The sequence below is a fragment of the Mastomys coucha genome, unplaced genomic scaffold (genome assembly GCF_008632895.1).
Source record: "Mastomys coucha isolate ucsf_1 unplaced genomic scaffold, UCSF_Mcou_1 pScaffold23, whole genome shotgun sequence".
Lineage (NCBI taxonomy): Eukaryota > Metazoa > Chordata > Mammalia > Rodentia > Muridae > Mastomys > Mastomys coucha.
The window spans coordinates 42,664,274-42,688,132 of record NW_022196906.1 but is presented as its reverse complement, the minus strand read 5'-3'; the positions used below and the strand labels follow the sequence as shown (position 1 = coordinate 42,688,132).

The following is a 23,859-nucleotide window of genomic DNA, read 5'->3' as shown; positions in this document are numbered from 1 at the left end:
CCCCCCGTGTGTGTTTCTAATCTGGTTTTGTGGGAGAGCTGGTGTGTGTGTGTGTGTTTCTGATTTGGTTTTGTGGGAGAGCTGGGATCATGTCTTTCTGTAAGGATGTAGCGGAGAGTACATACACATCATAAATGCTCTGTGTGCTTCAGGGAGGGCTGAAAGAACTTCTCATTCTCAAGAGACTTTTCATAGCTGAGGGATGGAGTATGTGGCCGGCCCTTACATGGGTGACAGGCTCTAATGAATAAAAAGGGAGCTTTACTTTCAGGGGCTGAGCTGTATTGTCCAGCCAGTTGTCAGCATTCTCACCAAGGAGCCTGCCTTGGCTCTGGGTTCTGGATACCATCCTAGTCAGAGGAGCGCAGTGCCATATCATTGTCAAATGTGAAAGGCTCACCAGATGCTGAGAACTGCCTAGGGCTGCTCGGTAGAAAGGAGGAGGGCTTAGCAGGTAAGGTCCAGCAAGGGGGACCAAAGAGAAAAGGAGTATACACAACAATTTTCTCTCAGTGTCTGCATAAGGACCTCCCTGTAAGATATATACATCATGCCATCAATGATTCCCTCAACAGATCCCTAAGTTTAATCTTAGGGAAGATGGCCAGCTTCCTTTAGCCACTGGGTCAAGTCACTTGACATCACATGGCGTGAATGACTCAAGCCCTATGAAGTCCACCCAGGATGTGGCTTGCTTTGCCTATGCCCCTGTCTCAGAGTTCAATTAGCCACATGTCAGTCCAGATCTACTCAGGGTAAGCCAAGCTTCAGATCTCCAGCAAGGACAGAGTTTGGGTGAAACCCTTAACTCATTCTAGAAACAGACATGTGTGCCCCTGTGCACACGCATTCAAGCACTCATTGATTTCCACAGAAGCCCAGCACAGACTCTGCACACACACACACACCCCAGCACAATGCCTTATTAATATTCCCTTGTTCTTGGCCCATTTGCTGCTGGGGCCGGTGTTTAGCATCAGCAGCTGTGTTTGGTACGTTAGTCCAGCCGTGCTCTTGGCATTGATGGATCCTCGATTCACATGGCTCATCATATAATAAACTCTCAGCTGCACGGAAGGGAGGGGCCGAGAGAACGGGATCTGAGGAACCCAGGGGCTGGGGTGGGGAAGGAGGACAGTGGGGTTGACCGGAGCTGAGGAAGCCACACGGTAATGACAAGCCAGGGGAAAGGGAGGGTCACAGGTGCCTTGGGCAGGCCAGAGGGGCTCTAATTAGTCTCGTTTGTCCTGCACTTAATGTCAAGCTCATTAACGTGCCTACAGAGTTAATCAACATACCACAAATTGGATTTTGACTTTTGTCGCCAGCTTTATGTACATTATGGCCAGCCTGACATGCTCAATTCTCAGGGAGAGGGTTGTAGGTCTGGCAGCCACTGAGCTGTAAAACCTGGGTGGGGTGAGAGTGGGTATGTGTCATGGTGACTTGTCATTTTTTTTTTTTTTTTATTCTCTGAATGCTTTTTACTCTTTCCCTGGGCAGACTCCAGAGAGTTCCTATTTAAACTCATTTAACATGTGATCCACTTCGTAATTAAATTCATAAAAATCTGATCAAACAAACCCCTCAGTTGTTTGTTAAACTCTTAGGGCCCCCCTCTGGAAGCAAGGAGCACACACAGGCAGCCAGCCCTCCCTCACTGCCACCCCCTCTTCCCAGAGGGGGGCTGGGTGACTGCCGATGTACGTTTTAATTACCGGCTTCAGCTGAAGTCTCACGTGGCCCTTGCTTTATTTATTTATTTATATCTTAATGAGGATACTGAATCTTTGATTAAAGTCGTAATCGTTGCTGATTCAGGAAGGAGGGGGAGCTGGATGTCAGACCAGATGGGGCTATGTGTGTAGACAGAGAGAGGGAGACAGACAGACAAACAGACAGACAGACAGACAGACAGACAGGGGGGTGGAGGGCAGGTAGGCAGAGAGACAGAGACAGATAGGCAGGCAGGAAGGGAGGAAGGGAGGGGGAGAGAGAGAGAGAGAGCAAGGCAGACAGGCAGACCGACAGACAAACAGGGAGGCAGACAGCAAAGAGAGAGAGACAGAGACAAGCAGGCAGACAGACAGACAGACAGTAGAGAGGCAGACAGAGAGACAGGCAGGCACACAGCAGAGAGAGAGACAGAGAGACAGACAGGCAGACAGACAGACAGCAGAGAGGCAGACAGCAGAGAAAGAGACAGAGAGACAGGCAGGCGGGCAGGCAGATAGCAGAGGCAGACAGAAAGAGTCTCATGCGCAGGTTACCCCTACAGTTAATTAGTACCTTCGTCAGTGAGGGCTAGCCTCTTGGCTTTGATGGGGATGGGAATGGGTCCTTGGTATAGCTGTAGCAGTGAGAGAGTAGTGGTTTGGCCAGGCCTCTGAGCTAGGACAGTGCCCCTTAGTTGGTGAAGACTGGCAAGGGATGGAGCCTCCCTTCCATCATGTGCTTCCATCATGGAGCCCCTCCCACCCCCAAGTCCCCTGTACTTTCTGTACATCTTTTACCCCACGAGAGTGTGCCAGCGAACAGATCCCAACAACCACTCCCCACAGAGCCTCAGAGAAACGTTCTGAGCCATCAGAGGAGGTGAGAATTTATGTGGGTGTGGGGGCCCTGCATTCAGGTAGTGGGACTTTTGGTTAGTGGCCCACAGAGGGGAGATGGCAGAGAGAGTAAAATATCATTTTAAAGAGGAAGTGAAGGCACAGGCATGTGAGTCTATAAGGAGAAGGACAATTTATGCCCAGGCACGAGCACAGTTTGACATGGGGATAATGAAAAAACGTAGGTCATTGTGGATGACTTAAGCCTTCAGCAGCTGAAGAGAATGTATGAAATGCAGGGGACATTACACGGTTGGCAGCCTTGCACATCTGCAGAGGGACAAGTGAAATACAGTGGGCCATTCTTTACCATAAACTGTGGTTGTTGGAGATGCAGCCCAGAGAAATTGTAATTACAGTGACAGAGGAATCAGCGATATTTAAATATTCATGAACAAAGTCTGGGGTGATCAATCTATCTTTATTGTCTGCGCCTTCGCTCCTGTAATAAATAAGTAGCTGCACACCTCACCTTTCATTCCCCGAGTGCGACACCTCGGTTACAAAAATGCAAGGTGGTTAACCCCACTCCTACCCCCTTGGCCCACAGGGTTGAAGAGTGGAGTGTCCCGGGAAGAGAATGCTCAGCTGATGGACATGAGGCTAGGCCAATACCCAGAATTCTCCAAGAGTTGGTTCTGAGTCATTCCTGGGCAAGCACTAGGGGCATAAGGGTGGAAAAGGCTCCATTCTAACCCTGGAGGTGTTTCACGTGGCCCTGTCAGTCAGTACAATACAGTGGTGTCATTTAGCCCCGTGGTAAGTGCGCAGTGTTCTGACCCTAGGATCAGACCTGAGCGGAAGATCCACCCTAGCTACTTGTATCTGGGTGACCTTGGGACAGTGGTTAAGTACCTCTAAGCAACTCATTTTTTCCCTCATTTGTAAGTTAAGCATATTTTTTCATCAGATGGTTTCCATGGCCACGTGACATGGTCTCCATGATGTTCTCAGATAGCAGTGAAAATAGAACCCATGTTTTTTGTTTTGATGTTGTTGTTTCAATCAAGTTTCTGTAAATAAAAATATTCAGTATTCTTCTCTTTGGGGATAGAGAAAAAAATATGGCTCCATCTGTCTGGGGAACTGGAAGGGGAGTGTCCACATTGGGGGGAGGGCATGATGGTTGAGCAGGGCTTTGAGGGATCCTTAGGGGAAGAAAAGGAAACAGGAAATACACTTAACTGGTAGAGTAGGAGAGGGAGGATAGTGGATAACATTGGGGAATCAAAGGGAAGTTCTCCAAGCTGGAGGGATTTTTTTTGAGGGTAGGGAAGCTAGGCTAGAGTGGTCCTTGGCCGGTAACCAGAGGAAACGGAGAAGAGGTAGTGAAGCCCCAGGCTCTGCTCTACCCTCCCAGGGGCCTGCTTTCTGAGGGCTGGTGCTCTTGGTTGGGCCAAGATGCTCTTTTCCTGGGACTGGCTGTTACCTGTGGAGGACTGTGGGGCCTACTGGATGTATGAACATAGGGACTGGCTGTTGTGGGATCAGTCAGGTGGTGAACATAGGCAACTGCAGGACACGGAATGTACCCTGCTGTGTTCCCTGAAACAGAGGCAGGAGGAAGCAAGGGTCTGAGCCAGCCCGTTGTTCTCACAGGTGACCACCCATATGAGTGTGAGTTCTGCGGCAGCTGCTTCCGGGATGAGAGCACTCTCAAGAGCCACAAGCGCATCCACACAGGGGAGAAGCCCTATGAGTGCAATGGCTGTGGCAAGAAGTTCAGCCTGAAGCACCAGCTGGAGACGCACTACAGGGTTCACACAGGTACTCGAGGGCCAGGCTCTGGGATGTGGGCGGTGACAGGGAGCGGGTGGTTATTCGGAGAAGCCCAAGCAACCGTGGTTCAAGGCTCAAGCAGAGAAAAGGGGGTCCATCGAGAGACAATATGGGGACAAGAGAGATGGCGTGGTGGAAAGAGTGCTTCCTGTGGGGGCCACAGTTGGGTTCCCAGCACCCACATTGGATGGCCCATAATCATCTGTAACTACAGCTCCAGGAGACCTGATGCCCTCTTCTGGCCTCAGAGGGCACCACATTCATGCACACGCATACACAAATAAAAATAATTTTTATTTTTTATTTAATGTTTTTGATTTTTTTCAAGGCAGGGTCTGTGTAGCCCTTGGATGTCCTGGAACTCACTCTGTAGAGCAGGCTGGCCACAAATTCACAGAGATCCACTTGTCTCTGCCTCCTGCATGCTAGGATTAAAGACATATACCACCACCAACCGACTTTAAAACAATATATATCTCTATCTCTATATATCTATATCTCTATATCTATCTATCTATTTTGGTTTTTCAAGACTAGGTTTTTCTGTATAGCTCTGGCTGTCCTGGAACTCACTCTGTAGACCAGGCTGGCCTCGAACTCAGAAATCCACCTTCCTCTGCCTCCCAAGTGCCTGGGATTAAAGGAGTGCGCCACTGCCACCACCACCTGGCCAAAACAATATATTTTTTAAAGTGATAATATGGTGGTCTGAGAATCATCACCCTCCTCTGAAGGCCAAGGCAAACATTACGAGTCAATTGTGGCAGACAGTAGTAATCAATTGCAGTAGTGTCTCAGGGACCCAGTCAGTCTCCCTAAGCAGTCATACTATAAACCATCCAGGACTATCGGGCAATATGGTGCTTATTCCAAGTCCTAAATTACAGTTAAGTCGGCCAGAGTAGGGAGAAGTGAAATTTGAATGATTTCATGTTGCTCCATTTGTGGTTGGAGGCATAATCAGAGGGCATTAAGTTATGATAAGGGTCAGGAAACTGTGACATTAATTCTGGTGTTCTGAAATGAATGGAGCCAATGTATTTAATAGTAGAATGTCCCACCATGACAGAGTACTTCCACATTCCTTTTTACATAGAAAAATCATGAGCCTCTGTCTTTATTGGGGTCTGAGGACAAACAGAAGGACAGGGTTTGGAGTTGGAGAGAGGAGAGCCCTAGGACTGGCCTCTACTTAATTGAAAAGCCCATTTCTTCTCCATTTTAAGTTCAGTTGCTTAAAATGGGCCCCACTGGGAGTATTGACAGGATAGCAGTGGAGTCATGTGTCCTTGGAGAGCTGGTTGTTAAATACCCACCCCTTGTAGTCTGCCAGCTGTGGGGAAGGTAGCGTTTTCTGTGAGGCTAAGCATGAAATAGAGCAAAAGAGGATGCCCCCTCTGACCAGTGGGGACAGCACCCATTCGAGACAAGGGTATGGTGAGCTTACGTGACTTAAGAGAGAGAAGAGCCCAGGGAGGGGCAGCTGTTCTCAGAGGTCCAGCTCCTTGCCTGAGCCCTGTTTTTCTTGCCTCTGGCTTAAAGCCACAGGAGAGGACAGGGTGCTTGTTGCTGACACGCGAGTGGCCCAAGGGATATCCCAGAGTCCCGGGGTTTCCTCAGTCCCTTGTTGTGGGATGTGACCTAGTGGGCAGATCATTAAATGCATCGGCGGTGACTATTGTAAATAGCTGGTCGATAGTTAGATCACTTTGGCTGTTCATTACTTCATTATTTGCTGGGGCCTCAGCACGGAGGAGTATCGATAGCGAGATGGCTGACCAGTTAATTACTGTATTGAAACAAGGTTCCCTTACATCTCTGCTCAGCTCCAGGGGACTCTAGTGGAAGGGAGGTCTGGGTAGCCCACTAGGGTGTGACTATTGTGCACTCCTAGGTTCTCTGTACTGCCTCTCAGCACAGTCCTAGACTGGGAGGTAGTCCAGGACTTTAGTGGGTAAACGGCCCTAGATAGGGTATCTTTGAAGGATTGGCTTCTTGGATTTCCCCTACCTCTCCTCCTTTCTGACTAAAGCTCTAAAAAGACTTTACCCATTCTCCTGTTCCCTGTGTGTGTGAGCTTTGTTATGAAGAAGCATCCCAAAGGGCTTCAGAGACTTGCTATCCCTTTCCACAGCACACACAACTTCATTAGAAGGGAAGCACCCTGCCTTAAGAGCCCAGAGCTTCATGGACAGTCCTCCTATTACCATCCACTTGCCTATTTATAATAATCACAAAATAAAGTAGGAGTGAAGTGCCCCAATCACCAGACCACTGTACCTGTGTGGCTAAGGGCTACCGTGTTGGATGACCCAGCCCTTGGTCTTGGGAAGTTCTGTTGGTGACTGCACGGCTACAAGGATGGACATTCTCCAACAAGCCCAAGGATGGCCCAAGGTCCTTCTGGTCTTCACATTCCCCTGTCCTGTCTTGTCTCTTCACAGGTGAGAAGCCCTTTGAGTGCAAACTCTGCCACCAGCGCTCCCGAGACTACTCGGCCATGATCAAGCACCTGAGAACGCACAACGGTGCCTCGCCATACCAGTGTACCATCTGCACGGAATACTGCCCCAGCCTCTCCTCTATGCAGAAACACATGAAGGGCCACAAGCCGGAGGAGATCCCACCTGACTGGAGGATAGAGAAGACGTACCTCTACCTGTGTTATGTGTGAATGGGGGGGCACACTCCCCCCACCCCAACACATGGTAGAGCAGCGGCAGGAGCCAGCAAAGGCGAGCTAGAACCAGACAAAGTGGAAAGACTGCGGAGAAAAGAATAACAGAAAAGAAAAGAAAAGGGGGAAATAGAAAAGAGAAAGAGAGGGAAACCTGGTAGTTACTTGGCCTTGGATTATTTCCTGGGGCTCCAGGTGATCTGGCTGTCAAACCACTGCCCCTTCCCCCGGGGTCTCTGCCCTCCTTGGTTCTCTTGGGTGGGTGGGATGGGTTTGCTCATTCACACAGGGGCATTTTTCTCCTCTCCATGACCTACAACTTCCTTTTGTGTCCAGAAATGGAAACCAGGAAGCAGATGTGAGGGTCTCTGGTCAGAGCCAAGGCCTCTGCCCTTATGCCTCCTTTCCTTTCCTCTGAAGAGGGTGGAAGGGGAGCAGAGAGGAGAGGCAGAAATGATGGGGAGCCCCCAGTTGATGCCCAGAGTGGCATCTCTGGAATACTGAGGGTAGTGGGGAGGGAAAGGCTTTCTGCTCTGCCCAGCTGCTCTGCCAGCCTCAGCCGGTACCCCTCATGGTCTCTGAGAGTCCCATGGCTCTTTCAGCTTCTTGCACTTGCTTTTGAAGGCTGTTCTCTGGTCACAAGGGGCTTACACCCTCTATGGATCTGAACTGTATCCTCCTTAGGTTCCTCCTAGGGAAAGCTGTGTCAGATTCCAAAACCCCTCCCCCTCCCTCCCTCCATCCCTCCCTCTGTCCTTCCCTCCATCCTTCCCTCCATCCCTCCTTCCATCCCTCCCTCCATCCCTCCCTCTGTCCCTCCCTTCCTTCCCTTAGCTTTCAGAGAACACAGAACAAAATAAAGCAGGCGTTGTACCCCAGCCAAACTCCCTCATGAGCAAGATTCCTGCTGAGCTGCTCTCTGCTTGCAAACGGAAACAAAAATCAAACAAAACCCAACTAAATATATTCCATCCCACCCTCCAAACAAGTACACATCCCTGCAACCCCAGCTCTCAGCCCCTAGGGAAAGGAATCCCATCATCCTATTGAAAGGCCCCATTGCCCCAGAGGAGGAGTAGATGCCCTCCCAAAGGTGAGCTTTTCTTGGAAGTGGGAGTGGATACCCTGCCTGAGCAGAGTGGGAGGACTGGCCACTGGAGGACATCGCTGTCACTGAGGATCCTCTAAGCACAGGGAGAACCCTAGATCTGGAGATTAGCCCCGAATTCCTGGCTCAGAGTGGAGGTGGTGGGGCTGTCCCCAGGGAGCAGTGGGGAGGAGCTGACAGCGCTTTGGCCTCTTGTTATGTTCGCTTTTAGCACATTGTACTTGAATTACCTCAGTTTCATTTTTTTTTGTGACCTCATGAGCTTTTGAATCCCCTATCTCCTTCCCCACCCCTTTGGCTGTGGGGGGATATTGGAGGAACGGGGAGGGTGTAACTTTCTGTTCTGGCGTAAGTTAATAGTTGGCTTTGAACTTAACCTGGTAGAAGCCCTCCCCTTCTTTGGCTGGATGCTGTAGGAAAAAGTGGACCACTCAGGATCTGAATGGAGGCCAGGAGGGCTGAGAAGGTGGTGGGACTGGAGGGAAGGACGATTGGGTTCTCACAGTGTCTCCCCATAGTGTCACTTGTCACTGTCAGTACCACCCAGGGCTCAGACTATCAGTGCTCAGCTTCAGTTCAGACCGAAACACTCTGGAGAAAGATCCTACTGGTCTTAGAATTATCTGGGCTGTTTAGGTTCGAGAGGGCCCGTGTACAACCACGTGGTCTCCTACCGTCAACACTGCCAGAATTGGTATATTTTAATGGCTGGTGTGTGCCTGAGGGGCAGACGAGTCAGGTTTGGTTGTGCTGGGTGGGGTACTGTTTTTCTAAAAGCTACCTCTTCTGTTTGTCCAGTCTTTGGTTCCCTCTGCAGCTCTGCCTCCTCCAGCCTCCTTGCCCTGAATTTTGGAAAGCACATTTGCAATAATCCCCTTTGCTTTGGGACGGACCCCCCCCCCCCCCCCCCCCCCCCGCTTCCTTTCTTACTTTATGTTGTCAGATACCTGTTGTTTTTTTCCTCTCCTCCTCTTCTTTCTCTGAGAGAGTCATGGCTGTGTTTTGATCATAGGTTTTAAAAAGTGGCTTAGGAAAGGTTGGCAGGGGTGAAGGGCTGTGAAAAGTAACAGAAGTCGGAGGGGTGGATGCTGCTGTAGCCACTCCCCCTATTCCTCGGCCACGCCCCGTCCCGCCCATTTCCCCCCTACAATTTCATCCATTTTGTATCTGAAGGCCTTAAAAAACAAACAAACCAACCATGTGTTGAGAGGATCTGGGTTGGGGCGCTTGACTCTCTGGTGTGAACTAGGGAGGGTAAAGTGCAGAGGGGACTATTTTGGAACTGTAGGGAGAACTTAGTGCATTGGGAAGAAAAAAAAAAACTTTAAGCTTGAAATATATGACCAGAAAAGCTGTCGTGCTTATAATGTGAAAAGAGAATCTTCTAGAAAAGAGTGGTTTTTAAAAAGTCATTATGCACTATGGCTTATTCCCCCAACTAGGGGGATAAAAGTGTGAACTGCTCACCTTCAGGGATCTGTAAATCCCAGAAAACAGTATATTTAACAGTGAGATGTCATTCAAGATTAGTGACAAAGGGAAAACCTTTCAACTACTCCATAGAACTGGCTGGCCCCTTGCTTCCTGAACCCCTGCCCTGACCCCTGCCCAATCAGAGGGCTGAGCTGATCTTTGCAAACTGTAATATTTTTGTAGTATTTGTTAGTTCCTTCTTCCTTTCTACAGGACCTTGCTCTTTCCTTTTGTAATGTGAACAGGGGCGGGGGGTGGGTTTAAAAAGAAGAAAAAGGTAAAAAAAAAAAGTTCATGGCCATCAACAGCAAAATCTGTGTGTGTGTGTGTGTGTGAGAGAGAGAGAGAGAGGGAGGGAGAGAGAGGGAGGAAGAGAGAGAAGGAAAGAGAGAGAGAGAGAGAGAAGTCACAAGGTATTGTCTTGTGCTGCTGTCTCAATGTTGGTACTCACGCAGCCTGCCCTGTCTGTCCCTGAGGGCTCTGGGATCCTAGTGGAGGCAGGGACAGCTTTGAAGGGACCCCTTTCTTCTGTTTCCTTTGGAGCCAGGATACCCTGAAGCCCCGATGTTCCACCAGGCCTTCCCATTCAGAAAGAGGAAAAGGTTTTAAAGTCTCCAGGGCCTTCTCTGCTGAGCTTGATGGCCACTGGGCAGGTAGGAGGCTATCTGGAGCCTTCCAGGAGCATGGAGCTGAAGAGCTGGAAGGATGGGTGGAGGCCCTTTCTTTCCCAGGTAGCTTAAACCATATTTGTTTCACTCCTTGAGGCTTCTGGATTGTCACGCCTCTGCCTTTGGCCGTGTTGTTAACAGAACCCCAGAACCCCCACTTGCTACTGCCTTATCCAGCTCGGTGACCCCCTCCCCACCTAGCATATCCAAGCTGCTTACTGGTTCCTCCCCCTGCCCAGTTTCTACGAATTAATCCCTTCATGCCTCTGACCACGCTGACCCCCACCCCCACCCAGTGCTGCTCCCCTGCTCACTCCTTTGCTCATTTAAAGCATTAAAATCCTATATGTATATAGGATAGACAAAAAGTATATATATATTATATATATAGAAAGAGATATAGTAAGAGAGATATAAGTTAGAGAAATGTCATTGCTGCTTGGTTGCTTTACATGAAGAAGAGGAAGGCAGATCTGGGGTGTCGGGGTGGGCTGGAAGGCTGGGGGAACCCAGTGATTCAGTACAATCCAGGGATACCACACGGGCCTATTTAAATCTTTGTGCCTGAACAGTTTTTCCATGTTGAGGAAAAAAAAACTGCTGTAGATTTTTAGGAGTATATGGTATTGCTGCCAGGTACCGTAGGGGCGGCCGGGATGGGAGGACCAGGGTCCCTTAGAGAAGAGGGGACAGGAAGCACTTTTGGTCTTAGGCCATGGTGAGGGAAGTGGAGCGGGTAGACTTTCGGCCAGCCCTCTAGTCAGCCAGACTAAGGTGGACACTGGGGACACTGGCATGAGACAGATGCATAAAGAGCTAGGGTTCTGTTGATTTATTCCGCCCCCTGCTTGCTATCTCATCCCCTTCTGTCCAGCCTCATTCCTCTCCTGGAACTTCTGGCCCAGCTACAGTGGCTGCACTTACTTGGAGGTTCCTGGAGGAGGACAAACCGCTGAACTAACGGGTGGAGGAGGATAAAAGAGAGATGCCCAAGAGAAGGGTTCAGGACAAACAGAATGGATGGAATCAGGGGAAAAAGTGAGGGGAAGGGAGAGAGGCCCAGCAAGCCTGCCTGCCAGCAGCTCTGAGTCCTCCGTTCCTGGGTGGCCCACTTTGCAGACAGGGTCCCTCCTCCCCGAGTGTATCATAGTACTTGTTCACATAGTGTTATGCATGAATCCTTGTAAGGTGAAGAACCGCCATGATGCACCATGCCATCGCCCTATATATAAAGATAAATATATATATATGTATGTATGTATGTAAGTTATAGCACTGAGGGCCCTCTGGCCCTGCTGGACCAAGCAAAACTAAGCCTTTCGGTTTGGGTATCTTATTTTTTTGGTTTTTTCTTTCTTCCTTTCTTTCTCTCTCTTTTTTTTTTTTTTTTTTTTTTTTTTTTTTTTTTTTTTTTTTTTTTTTTTTTGCTTGTCTGATGTGAGAGCACAGGTGCCAGTCCAATTGCTTTGTATCACAGAATAGTGTTTTTAATTCATCAATGTTCTAGTTAATGTCTACCTCAGCACCTCCTCTTAGCCTAATTCTAGGAGGTTGCCCAATTTTGTTTCTTCAATTTTATTGGTTCTTTTGGTTGTTGTACAAATCACTCTCTCTGCCCTTGACCCCTCCCCCTTCCTCCTCTCTGCTGTCTCCCCTCACACACCCTATCTTTCCCTCAGGTCCACCTGGCTCGCTCGCTCGGTTAGCCCCATCTCTCCCTTCCCCTTGCTTTCACCTTCCTCCAGTCCAGATTTCTTTCTGTCCACTTGGAAGTGTGCTCCCCTGTTGCCGCTTACCCACACCTGCCTTCGTTCTGTGTAGATCGATGCGTTTCTTTGTAACTTCAGTGTTTCTGACAAGACTTTAAAAAAAAAAAATAAGGAAAAAAAAATGAATTTACTGCTGCAGGTTTTTTTCTCCATGTGTCACTAAGTGAAGTTTGTGCCTTCTATAGCAAAGAGAATATTTTTTACATCCTACTAACAGTAGATTTTTTTGTAGTGAACATTTTTTGTATTTTTATTTATAAGTCTCATAAGAAAAATAGCGATGTTCAGTTGTATACCTTGAATCTGCAGTTAGAAGAGAATAAAGTTAATTCAGTTGTCTCTGGCTCCAAGTGTCTTTAAAAAAAAAAAAACAGTGCCTCGACCTCTTTCTTTCCTGTCTTGGGTGGGAGCATGCTAAAGGAACTGGAAATTCTGCCTGGAGATGAAAGCAGAGAATGTTAATATGTCAGCTTAAGCCCTGATTTTTTTCTTCATTCTTAATGATTTGGTGGCCTGTGTGTGCACACGCATGGGTATACATGTGAACAACTGCCATGATGCACATATGGCGGGCGGTATAGAAGTCAGTTCTCTCCTACCGTGTGGGTTCTGGGGATTATATCCAACCCTCAGTGGCACATTCCTTTGCCACTGAGCCACCTCAGCCCCACATGCAGCATTTTTTTTTGTATGACACTTCACTGCTACATTTACAAGTCACAAACCCAAGGATTGAACTCGGATCATTAGGCCTGGCAGCAAGGGTCTTGGCCCACTGAACCATTTTACTAGCTCCTATTGCTTTTAATTTTTTTTGTGTGTTACATTTTATTTATTGCATGAGTGTGTGTGTGTGTGTGTGTGTGCTCACCAAGTACATGAGTAAAGCTCAGAAGACAACTCTAAAAGGTTGAAGAGTTATTTTGTGTATAAGTGGTTTTTCTGTACATATGTATGTGCACCCTATGTGTGCCTGTTGCCTGCTCTCTGAGGTGAGAAGAGGTCTTCAGATACCCTGGAACCAGCGTTAGAAATGGTTGTGAGCCATCAAGCAGGTGCTGGGAATCGAGCCTGGGTTCTCAGCAAGAGCAACAAGCGCTCTTGACCAACTGATCCATCTCTCCATCCCAGAATACAACTTTTGGGAATCAATTCTCTCTGTTTACGTTTGAGTCCTGGGAATGGAAGTCTGGCCCTCAGGCTTGGCAGCAGGTACCATTTCTCACTGAGCCATCTCATCAACCCAACAGCCTTGCTTTGGCGGCTTGGGTTCAGGAGCAGTGTTAAATACATGAGTGTTGTTTGACCTTGGAACAATGTACTAAGTGACATTTTCATTCAGTAAAACTTGCATGAGTGATAGTTTCTGCACTGGGAATTCAGGAAGCCGCACTCCCGGAACTGTCACGTGTTTTTCAAAGCGTGTGGTGACCACTCAGTATCATGCAGTTAGTACTAGGTGATCTATCCAGGTCCAGATCAGATGCCAAAGGAAACTGCTTTTCCCAGGCTTGAGGTATGATCTTCTTCACAGTGAAGCAAGCTTCAGAGTTGTCTCAACACAAAGCTTCCACCAGAAGGCCCGTGGTCCTTTGGCAGCCATGACCTGTTGTGAAGCTGGAGGTTTTGCTCAGTGGGATAGCACCTGTCCAACGTACAAAGCCTGGGGCTCCATCTGGTCCCCTGCTGCAGGTGAGAGCACCACCTGGCTCATCTTCAGCTCTGCATCCGGTTCTGCTGAGATCCTGGATGTACAGCCTGACCACATCCCTGCCTTTCTTCCCATTGAGACCCAACTCATGGCCACCATAGTGGGTCACTACAGCGCTAAAACAATGCAGCCTGAGTCCCTTCACTTCCCTGTGTGTGTGTGTGTAGCTGAGGGACACTGAAGCCACACTAACCCTAACAGCCTCCCAGGAAGAGGCTCAGCCCAGGGCAGGCAGCCTCCCATTCTTCAGAGCCCTCCATCTCCATCCTCTGTTGGTCCTTCTTTCCTGTCTTTCTCCTCATCTTCCACCCAGGTTTGCGTCTCTCTTTGTCACTCCTGCGCTTCCCCCCCTCCCCCGCCCCTTACTCTCATTTCTGGGAGATTTCTTTTGCCCCATACCTCACTTCCACATCACATTTCCCACTTCTAAAAAAGAAAAAAAAAAAAAAACGTCTTTGGCCAAAGATCCATATGTTTTGATTGGGATCTGCTCCCCTCAACCCTTGCCCCTCTCGGCCAGCCCCCGCCCCTCCCTCTCTGCACCCTGCCCCTCCCCCTCTGTACCCCACCCCTCCCTCAGGCCTCGGCTTTCTCTTGACAGATGGGAGGGCAGTGGGCACTCCCTCTTTAAAACAACATTTAATCGCCGTTTTCTGTTCTTGGACATCAAAGCTGGGGCTTAGGCACTGCACTGGGGTCCCGGCGGCGCGGGCTCTTGGGGAGAGGAGGTGAGTGAATAGGGGCTGGCTGAATGGGCTTTGTGTGACCGCCGGGGTCTGCCTGCTTTACATGCTCTTTGACCCAGATATGATCTCATGGAGAGAAAGGGGCCCGGCCAGGCCAGCCTGAGAACGCTCCTCCGAGGCCTGCCGCAGCCCCTCCTCCCTCCCTGGGCAGCGGGCCGCAGCTGCCCTCTGCCCCAGCCCGCAGCATGGGCAACTGCCACCAGGGCAGGCCCTGCCTGGGGTGGGGGTGGGGCGGGGCACGAGGCTGAGGTCAGAAGAAGGGACAGGCAGCTGGACTGGAAAGATACAGTGCCAGGTTGGGTGGATAGGGATCATCCCACTTGTGTTCTCCGGCTTGGTTGGCTGGGAGCCTCCTCCACACACACATACTCAAGACACCCCTGCTGTCCCTTCCTGTCCAGTGCTCTCTGTCACTACTGCCTAGGTTCTGGTACACCCTCTCTTTTTAATGGCTTTTGATGTCTCCCCTAGGGAGCAGAGCTGAAGCCCAGAGTTAACAGAAGCCTGCTCAAGACCCACAAGAGTGTGGCTGATCAAACAAAGAAGAACAAATCTAAGGACTTCTCCCTCCCACCAGCACCTCCTCTCCCTCCATCCACAACCATCCAATGCCTTCCACCTGGCTGCCAGCAGAGTCCTCTGGCCCCAGCATCAACCCATCCTCCCTTCCATCTTCCATCCTGTACATCCTGCAATGAATGTATCCCCCCTCACTCTACAAAAAACATGTTTTTGAAAACTCCCTGGTGGCTCTTCATCAAGCCTAGGATACGGTCCAAGCTCCCCAATAAGACCTCAATGGCAGTCCCTGCTCGACACTCCAACCTGTCCTTTAGATCCACCCTTACCTTGCTATATAGTCAAAACCACCCAGGATGGTTTTAGGAGCTGGCGGTCCTGTGCTCTGTAACCTGTGTTACCCTGTTTCACCAGCTGAACACAGCAAAAAGCAAGCTTTCTGGTCCTCTCAGCTTCCCCCAGATCTTGCTTCATCTCAAATGCTACCTTTCTCAGGAGACCTTCCCTAGATGCCTGAGACTGCATCCGGTGCCCCTGCTATGCAGACCCTGCAACCTGCCATTTGTCAAGGTGCATTACCGTCATCTAAGCTCTCCGTTGTCCCCTTCTCCAGACATCAAGTTCCTTGAGGTTAGGAACTGTGTGTTCTATATCTTGGTGTTCCTAGAGCCTAACATTGCACTTGGCAGGTGCCCAATAAATCTTTGCTGAGTACATGGAAGGAAGATAGAGGGAAGAAGAGAGGCAATTAGCTCTCTGAAAATGAGGATGCAGTTGCCAAGGGTAAGGGAAGTGAGCGAAGTAGAAGAAGCCCCTCACATGCCCGCCTCGACATCTCCCCATGACATCAAGAACTGGTATCCATCCTGGGGGTGGGGGAGCTCCCTACTCCTGTGCCTGTATTTGTTCCTAAGGTCACCCTAAAGGAAGTAGGCGTGGCAGGTTCAGGAGAGTGGCATTTTATAGCTGGGGGCTACCTGGCTTAGGCCTGTCTAGTGTGGGATGTTTCCGTGCTGACCGGAAGTCTTTGCCCCACGGGGAGGCCTCAGCTCCCAGACCCAGAGCTACAGCTCTCCTCACCCAGAGTGCTGGCCGGCTGACTCCCCTGGGCTGCTTTCTTTGCACCCCAGGGGTGCCTCAGTGAAAGTGAACTCTCTCATTTAAACCTGACTCTGCAGCCCTGCGGCCCCCTACAGAGCTAATTACCCTGTAGTTCCAAACTGATTGCTGTACACTCAGCTTAAGCCCTCCTTTATTTATTTACTGACTACATTAATAGCAAAGCCCAGTGGCTTTCAGCTGCTCCTCGATGCACACCTCTGGCTGTTCCCTGTTGCCCAGCTTCTCCCAGCCTGACATAGAGACTCCCAAACTTACCACCCTAACTGAATTCCCTGGGCCAGACAATAGTGAGGGAGCATAGTTTTGTCCACAACCTACTCCTGACATGCTGGGCTCCTTCTGTCTGACTCTTGGACAGTGGGAGAGACAACGGTCAGAGCTCACCAGCTGGAGGGGTAAGTGGGGCAAGTGTGGGACACCTTTCATGTACAGGATATGTAATAAATCTGCTTCCGTTCAGCACTACAGCTCTTGTGAAGAATTACTGGCCATTGGCTTTCCTTTACAGGGGAGTAAACAGAGGTGCCCCCCCCCCCCACAGTCCTGTTAAGGGCAGAGCCTCCTCTCTATCCTTTCTCAGGGTTGACAGTTTTTATCCCATCACCTCTTCCCACAACACCCACCCCTTGTCACCAGGAAGGAATCCCTCCATGTACTGAGTCAAAACCCACAATCCCTCAGGGTTTGATGCCCCACTCATGTTCTTGGCCTGAATTTGCTGGAAACCAGTGAACATTCCGGCGGTACATTCCAGGGCAGGCCTGGGTCAGGTCTCATTACCCTGGTGACTCACCCACCTGAGGAAGTCCTGCAAGGATGGTCAGCTATAGTATCTGTGACAAGGTACCTTGCCTCATTCCTGTTCTATGGTTCACGATGCCCACAGCTGCCACAGTCACCGACAGTTTCTCTGGTGCCCTGGAGTCCTTGAGGCAACACTGGGTTTGAGCCGTGAGATTCAGCAGTATTCTGAAGACCAGAAGGGCCTCAAAAAGACCTCTGGAGTCAAGCATCCAGACTCTATTTTGATTCCGACTAGTTTGATGGCTGTCATGTTGCACACCTCTGAGAAAAAGGGACAGCTGGGATTTAGCAAGAAGAACCTTGGATTCATAGTCAAAAGGACGCTGTGTTTTGGGCCAGCTCTGCTGTACTCTGTATGGCTTTGGTTCTGTATTAAGACTCTCCAAGTTCCCTTCGTCTCAACTGTGAGATGGAACAGCAATGCTTAGCCCATCTACCTTCAGGCACACCTGAGTAAGACCCTTAGATCAGCTTTCTAAAGACACCTATAACAATGTAAGCTATAAGGGGACGGGATGGGACAGACACCAGATGGCCTGGAAGGGGAACTGGAGGCCTAGGTGTCTCTCTCTAGACCAGAAGCCCCTTTGAGGGGCCTGAAATTACCAGAGCGCCTACCTGGAAACATAAGTAGGATTCTGTCTCCACCTGGTGGAGAGTGTTTGGAGGTGCGTATACCGCTCAAGCATCTAGAAAGTGACTGGGGTATTACCATCTTGGTTGAGTGAGGAGGGGTAAAGCAGAGACTATGACTCACATGCATACCAGGGGAGAAACATAACTTGCAAAGGGGAGGTCAAAGGGATCTTTCTGTAAGTCCTCCCGAGCCCCTGTATCTTCACTCTTGACTTTTCTCCTGCTCTTCCAGTTCTGTTCCCAGTCCTCCCAACCCTCAAACACTAATTCATATTTAACCCTCATCTCACCCTGAGGGATGACCAGACTCAGATGGACTTCAGATCCTCAAAGCTTCTCTACCAAGAAAGACCCAGGCAGGCCAGTGGAACTGAGCACCACCTCCAGGCTGGCTGATAAGAAGTGACAGGAGACTGTGTATGAGAACCGTGGGCAACCTATGTCCCTGTCTTCAGAAGCTTCAGGACACCTAGAAATTAAATGAAGTGGCTGCTGCCGTGACATAGGACTGTCTCTCCCGGGCAATGCAAAAACTGTATGTAGCACTGTAGGGTCCATCCTTCCCTTGACCATCTCTAGCTGGATTGGCCTCAGTTCTCGAACCTGTGGCTCTCACTTGGATACCCGAGTCTTCGGACTATGGGGCCATCGTGTCTCTTTCCCCTTGTTCCTTGGTACCTCTGGCCACCTTGGACAATTGCATTAGAATGGGTTAGAAGATGTTTCTCAACCTATTTCTAGCTATGACTCTGATTAGCTCTACATTGCCTCAGAGAAAATCCCTGGCTCCATATCACCTATTAGTTCTCCTCCCGCCCCCTTCTTTTAAAGCAGCATTTGGGTTTTTTAACTCGGTACCTATTGGGGTGGAGGTGGAAGGGTCTTCAAGGATAGCATGAGCTTCTAGTGACCCCAGGTGGGCAGAAGAAGGAAATGCACACGTGGCGTCAGGCTGATGAGAAGTCCTCTCCCAACCTCTAGCTACTTGGGAAAGAAAGGAGTCACAGTGACAGAGGGAGGGTACGAGGGACCTCCCACACCTGACCTGAGAGACACCGACCCGGCTCTCAGAAATATCTTAACAATTAACCTCTCCTCTCTGTCCCCACCCGTCTCACACACCAGAGCTTGATCTTCCTGTTAATTCTCCACAGAGCGGCTGAGATCAGGCCGGGCTGTCTAAGTTAGATTTCTCTGAACTCAAACAAACAAACAAACAAACTAGAATCACATGGGCAGTATAGCATGAAGTGCCAGAGGGTCTCACAGTGCCACTCACCCCAGGCTCCCTGTGTGCCTTCAGAGACTGGGGGCTACCATTAATTCCCAACATAGACAAACTCTACAAGAGAAGCCCCGTGAATACTGTGCCTTCTGGGATCTGGGGTGTATAAGGTGGGGTATCTATGTCTGATCACAGGTCAATCCTTCCTCTTGTGCTTGGAATCCTACAGTCTCCTTAAGCTCTTGGCTCATGCATTTCTCTCTGGTGTCCCACTTCTTCTCCACCTGTTCATTCCCATAATTATGGAAACCAGTCTTTCTGCAGTTAGGATTCTGATAGTTCTCTTATAGCTAAGAAAACACAAACATCTGGATTTTCTTGGAAAGTTGTCAGATTCTGAGAATTCATGTATTAATGGCAATGTTTACTCACATATTAATTCTGGGTTTCCCCACATTACCCTGGACTAGGCTAGGGTCTATCCTGGGCTTGGCCTGAGTTTCTTGTTAATCCATGTGTGAGGTATGTTGGATGTTTTGGCCTCTGCTCACCACAGGCCTGTGTCTTTCTCTCCTGAGGCTTGAAAGCTGTTTGAATGTGAAATGTCCCTCCCAGGCTCATGTGTTTGAACACTGGGCAGCCAGCAGGTGGTGCTATTTTAGAAACTTGTGGAACCTTCAGGAGGTAAAGCTTTGCTGGAGGAAGTCGCTAAGGAGAGGCTTTGAGATTTCATATTCCACTCCCACTGCTGGTCCCCTCTCCACTTCTTCCCTGCAGCATTAAACTGTTGCTTTCATGGAGGTGTCTTCCTTACTGTGATAGACTGCAGCCTCTTTTAAGCCATGCACAGGATTCTAGGAAAGTTCCTAAGCAATGTGGTCACACTCTATCTCTCTGACCCACTTCCACCATCCTTTTACCCTGGTGTCCAGCTCCCGTGCCTTCCACCTGTTTCAAGGATAGGGCAAGCTTTTACATGAAGCTCCTCCCCCCATGCCCCCGCCCTTTGTCAGGATGTCCTTGGTCCCTTCAGGTCTCAGCTCACTTATGCCTGACCATAGCATCCCAGACTTGCTTTTCATATCATGTCCCACCATCTGACACGATCCTCTTGTGTGTGTTTATGAGCCTGCTGGCCTTGTTTGTACCATATGCTTGCTTACAAACTATGCTTGCCACACAACTGTTATTACAACCAATGCTAATATTTAAATAATACCATACTTTGTCTAACTCTTATCTTAGGTCTCTAACTTCTTCTCATTAGAGTATTATATGTTAATTGTTAATTCTACAAAATAGGGGCCAGAGAAATGGCTCCTCGAGTAAAGGTACCTGTTGACAAGGCTGATGACATGAGCTTGGTCCCTTGGACCTCCCCCCTCACCATGGTGAAAGAAGAGAACAGACTCCCACCAGATGTCTTTCAACTCCATCTCCTATACTAAGTACACAAATAAATAGATGTTAAAATGTGTGCTTAACTGTACAAAATAATGACATCTTATAGTCTTATAGACTTACAGTCTTATAGACTTGCACATTTTATAGTTCATGCTGGTTATTTCTTCTTGTTATGCCAACACACCTAACACAAGCAATTCAAAAAGAAGGAAGGGTTTATTTTGGCTCACAGTTTGAGGGTGCAGTTGTCATGGTGTGTCTCATATAGCATTGAGAATGTGAGACAGACGATGACATGTCATTAGAGTCTGGAGGCAGGTCAAAGCACACAGCTGGCTTTCTTCTTTGTACTCAGTCTGGACTCCCAGTCCATGAGACAGTGTTACCTATGTTCATTTGGGTCTTCCCTGCTCAGCTAAAGCTTTGTGTAAACATCCCATAGACACATCTCAGGAGGTGTGTTTCCATGGCGACCCTAAGGCCCTTAAGCTGACAATGGAGACTTAACCAACATAGCCTTTGATTGTACTCCCATCCCATTACCCTCTCTTGTCTTAAACCTTTATTGGAAGCACTTTAAAATGAAAACTTTCAAAGACACTTAGAAACTGAGAGAATAAAATAATGAACACGTCATGAAGCCCATCATATAGATTCAAAATCACAAAGACTTACTTTGTCAGCCCCACTTCATCTTCCTGTGTGTTGTGATTCTTGGTTTCTGTTTAAGTATATAAATATTTAATATCCCAGCCACCATGTCATTTTTCTTCTATCTACTTCATAGATTAATATTTTAGAATTAGTGTTCACCTGGACATGGTGACACAGACCCTTAATCTCCAGTATTGGGGAAGTAGAGGCAAATGGATTTCTGTGAGTTCAAGGCCAGCCTGATCCTCTTGGAATCTTTTACAGCCAAAGCTACATAGTGAGACTGCCTGAAAGAAATAAAAAGAAACAAAAGCTTCCTTCTATAATGGTCATGTTGTTCAGACACTTTTAAAGATTAAGAATGAGGGGCTGAAGAGATGGATAAGAACACTGGCTGTTCTTGCAGAGGCCCTGGGTTTAATCTTAGCATTCACATGGTGGCTTACAGCTAGCTGTCTGCAGCTGTCAGATCCAATGCTCTCTATTAGCCTCTGTGGGCAATGCATGCTTATGGTACACATACATACATGCAGGCAAACATTCATACACAATAAACAAATATAACTAAATCTTCATTTTAAAGATTAGGAAAGATTTCTCAATAGCTTTATTCAGCTTCTGTCCAGATTTTCATGATTGTCTTAAAAATAACTTTTTGAACTTTATTTGTTTTATTAAGGAGCCAAACTAGGAAGTACTGTAGTCAGGCGTCTACATCTAGGAGTGACGGTGGTGGGTCCGCAGCCCTCTCTGCCCCTTCCCTGCAAGCAGAGAACCTGCCTTCAGGGAGTGCTTTAACCTAGGGACTTGAGATCCGCCATTCTCTCTTCAGTGACTTTCTAAGGCGGGACCAGCTGGGAGGCTCAGGCCTCACAACAAAAATAACAGGAAGCAACAATTACTTTTCCTTAATATCTATTAATATCAATGGACTCAATTCCCCAATAAAAAGACATAGACTATCAGACTGGGTACATAAACAGGACCCAACATTTTGTTGCATACAGGAAACCCACCTCAGTGACAAAGACAGACACTACCTCAGAATAAAAGGCTGGAAAACAATTCTCCAAGCCAATGGTCCCAAGAAAAAAGCTGGAGTAGCCATTCTAATATCAAATAAAATCGACTTTCACCCTAAAGTGATCAAAAAAGATAAGGAGGGACACTTCATATTTATAAAAGGTATGATCTACCAAGATGAAATCTCAATTCTGAACCTCTATGGTCCACATCAAAGGGCAACTACATTCATAAAAGAAACTTTACTAAAGCTCAAAGCACACATCGCACCACACACAGTAATAGTGGGAGACTTCAACACCCCACTCTCTGCAATGGACAGATCATGGAAACAGAAACTAAACAAAGATATAGTGAGACTAACAGAAGTTATAAAACGGATTTAACTGATATCTATAGAACTTTTTATCCTAAAAGAAAATGATATACCTTCTTCTCAGCACTTCATGGTACCTTCTCCAAAACTGACCATGTAATTGGTCACAAATCAGGCCTCAACAGATACAAGAAGATTGAAATAATTCCTTGTATCCTATCAGATCACCATGGACTAAGGCTGCTCCTCAATAACAAAATAAACAATAGAATGCCCACATACATGTGGAAGCTTAACAACACTCTACTCAATGATAACTTGGTCAAGGAAGAAATAAAGAAATTAAAGACTTTCTTGAGTTTAATGAAAATGAAACCACAACATACCCAAACTTATGGGACACAATGAAAGCAGTCCTAAGAGGAAAACTAATAGCTTTAGGTGCCTCCAAAAAGAAACTGGAGAGAGCATACACCAGCAATTTGACAGCACATCTGAAAGCTCTAGAACAAAAAGAAGCAAATTCACCCAAGAGAAGTTGAAGGCAGGAAAGAATCAAACTCAGGGCTGAAATCAACCAAATAGAAATAAAAAAACTATACAAGGAATCAACCAAACCAGGAGCTGGTTCTTTGAGAAAATCAACAAAATAGGTAAACCATTAGCCAGACTAACTAGAGGGCACAGAGACAATATCCTAATTAACAAGACTAGAAATGAAAAGGGAGACATAACAACAGACACTGAGGAAATCCAAAAATCATGAGATCCTACTACAAAAGCCTATACTCAACAAAACTGGAAAACCTGGATGAAATGGACAATTTTCTAGACAGATACCAGGTATCAAAGTTAAATCAAGACCAGATCAATGATCTAAACGGTCCCATATCTGGTAATGAAATAGAAACAGTCATTAAGAGTCTCCCAACCAAAACAAATCCTAGGACCAGATGGGTTTAGTGCAGAGTTTTATCAAACCTTCAAAGACGACCTAATACTAATACTCCTCAAACTATTCCACAAAATAGAAACAGAAGGTACTCTACCCAATTAGTTCTATGAAGCCACAATTACTCTTATACCTAAACCACACAAAGACCTAACAAAGAAAGAAAACTTCAGACTAATTTCTTTTATGAATATCGATGCAAAAATACTCAATAAAATTCTTGCAAACCGAATCAAAGAACACATCAAAATGATCATCCACCATGATCAAGTAGGCTTCATCCCAGGGATGCAGGGATGGTTCAAAATACGGAAATCCATCAACGTAATTCACTATATAAACAAACTCAAAGAAAAAAAAAACATATGATCATCTCACTAGATGCTGAGAAAGCATTTGACAAAATCCAACATCCTTTTATGATAAAAGTCCTGAAAAGATCAGGAATTCAAGGCCCCATACTTAAATATAGTAAAAGCAATATACAGAAAACCAGTAGTCAACATCAAACTAAATAGAGAGAAACTTGAAGCAATCCCACTAAAATTAGGGACTAGACAAGGCTGCCCACTCTCTCCCTACCTATTCAGTACTGTACTTGAACTCCTAGCCAGAGCAATTAGACAACAAAAGGAGATCAAAGGGATACAAATTGGAAAGG

General features: G+C 47.7%; 1 protein-coding gene and 1 long non-coding RNA gene across 3 annotated transcripts in view; both read left to right on the top strand.

Annotated features, from left to right (window-relative positions):
- Positions 1-12,430, top strand: part of Zbtb16 (zinc finger and BTB domain containing 16) — a 187,333-nt gene extending 174,903 nt beyond the window's left edge. Inside the window, exons 6-7 of one of the 2 annotated variants that reach the window (XM_031343157.1) lie at positions 4,212-4,379; positions 6,836-12,430. In XM_031343157.1, the coding sequence (XP_031199017.1) occupies positions 4,212-4,379; positions 6,836-7,065 (398 nt within the window). In that variant the 3' untranslated portion in view covers positions 7,066-12,430. The remainder of the gene's footprint in view (positions 1-4,211; positions 4,380-6,835) is intronic. The other variant, XM_031343156.1, reaches the window with a different exon arrangement.
- A 1,479-nt stretch (positions 12,431-13,909) lies between these two features.
- Positions 13,910-15,286, top strand: LOC116072629. Its single transcript, XR_004111528.1, has 2 exons — positions 13,910-14,525; positions 15,015-15,286. It is a non-coding gene; the product is annotated as an uncharacterized LOC116072629 (long non-coding RNA).
- The last annotated feature ends 8,573 nt before the right edge of the window (positions 15,287-23,859 follow it).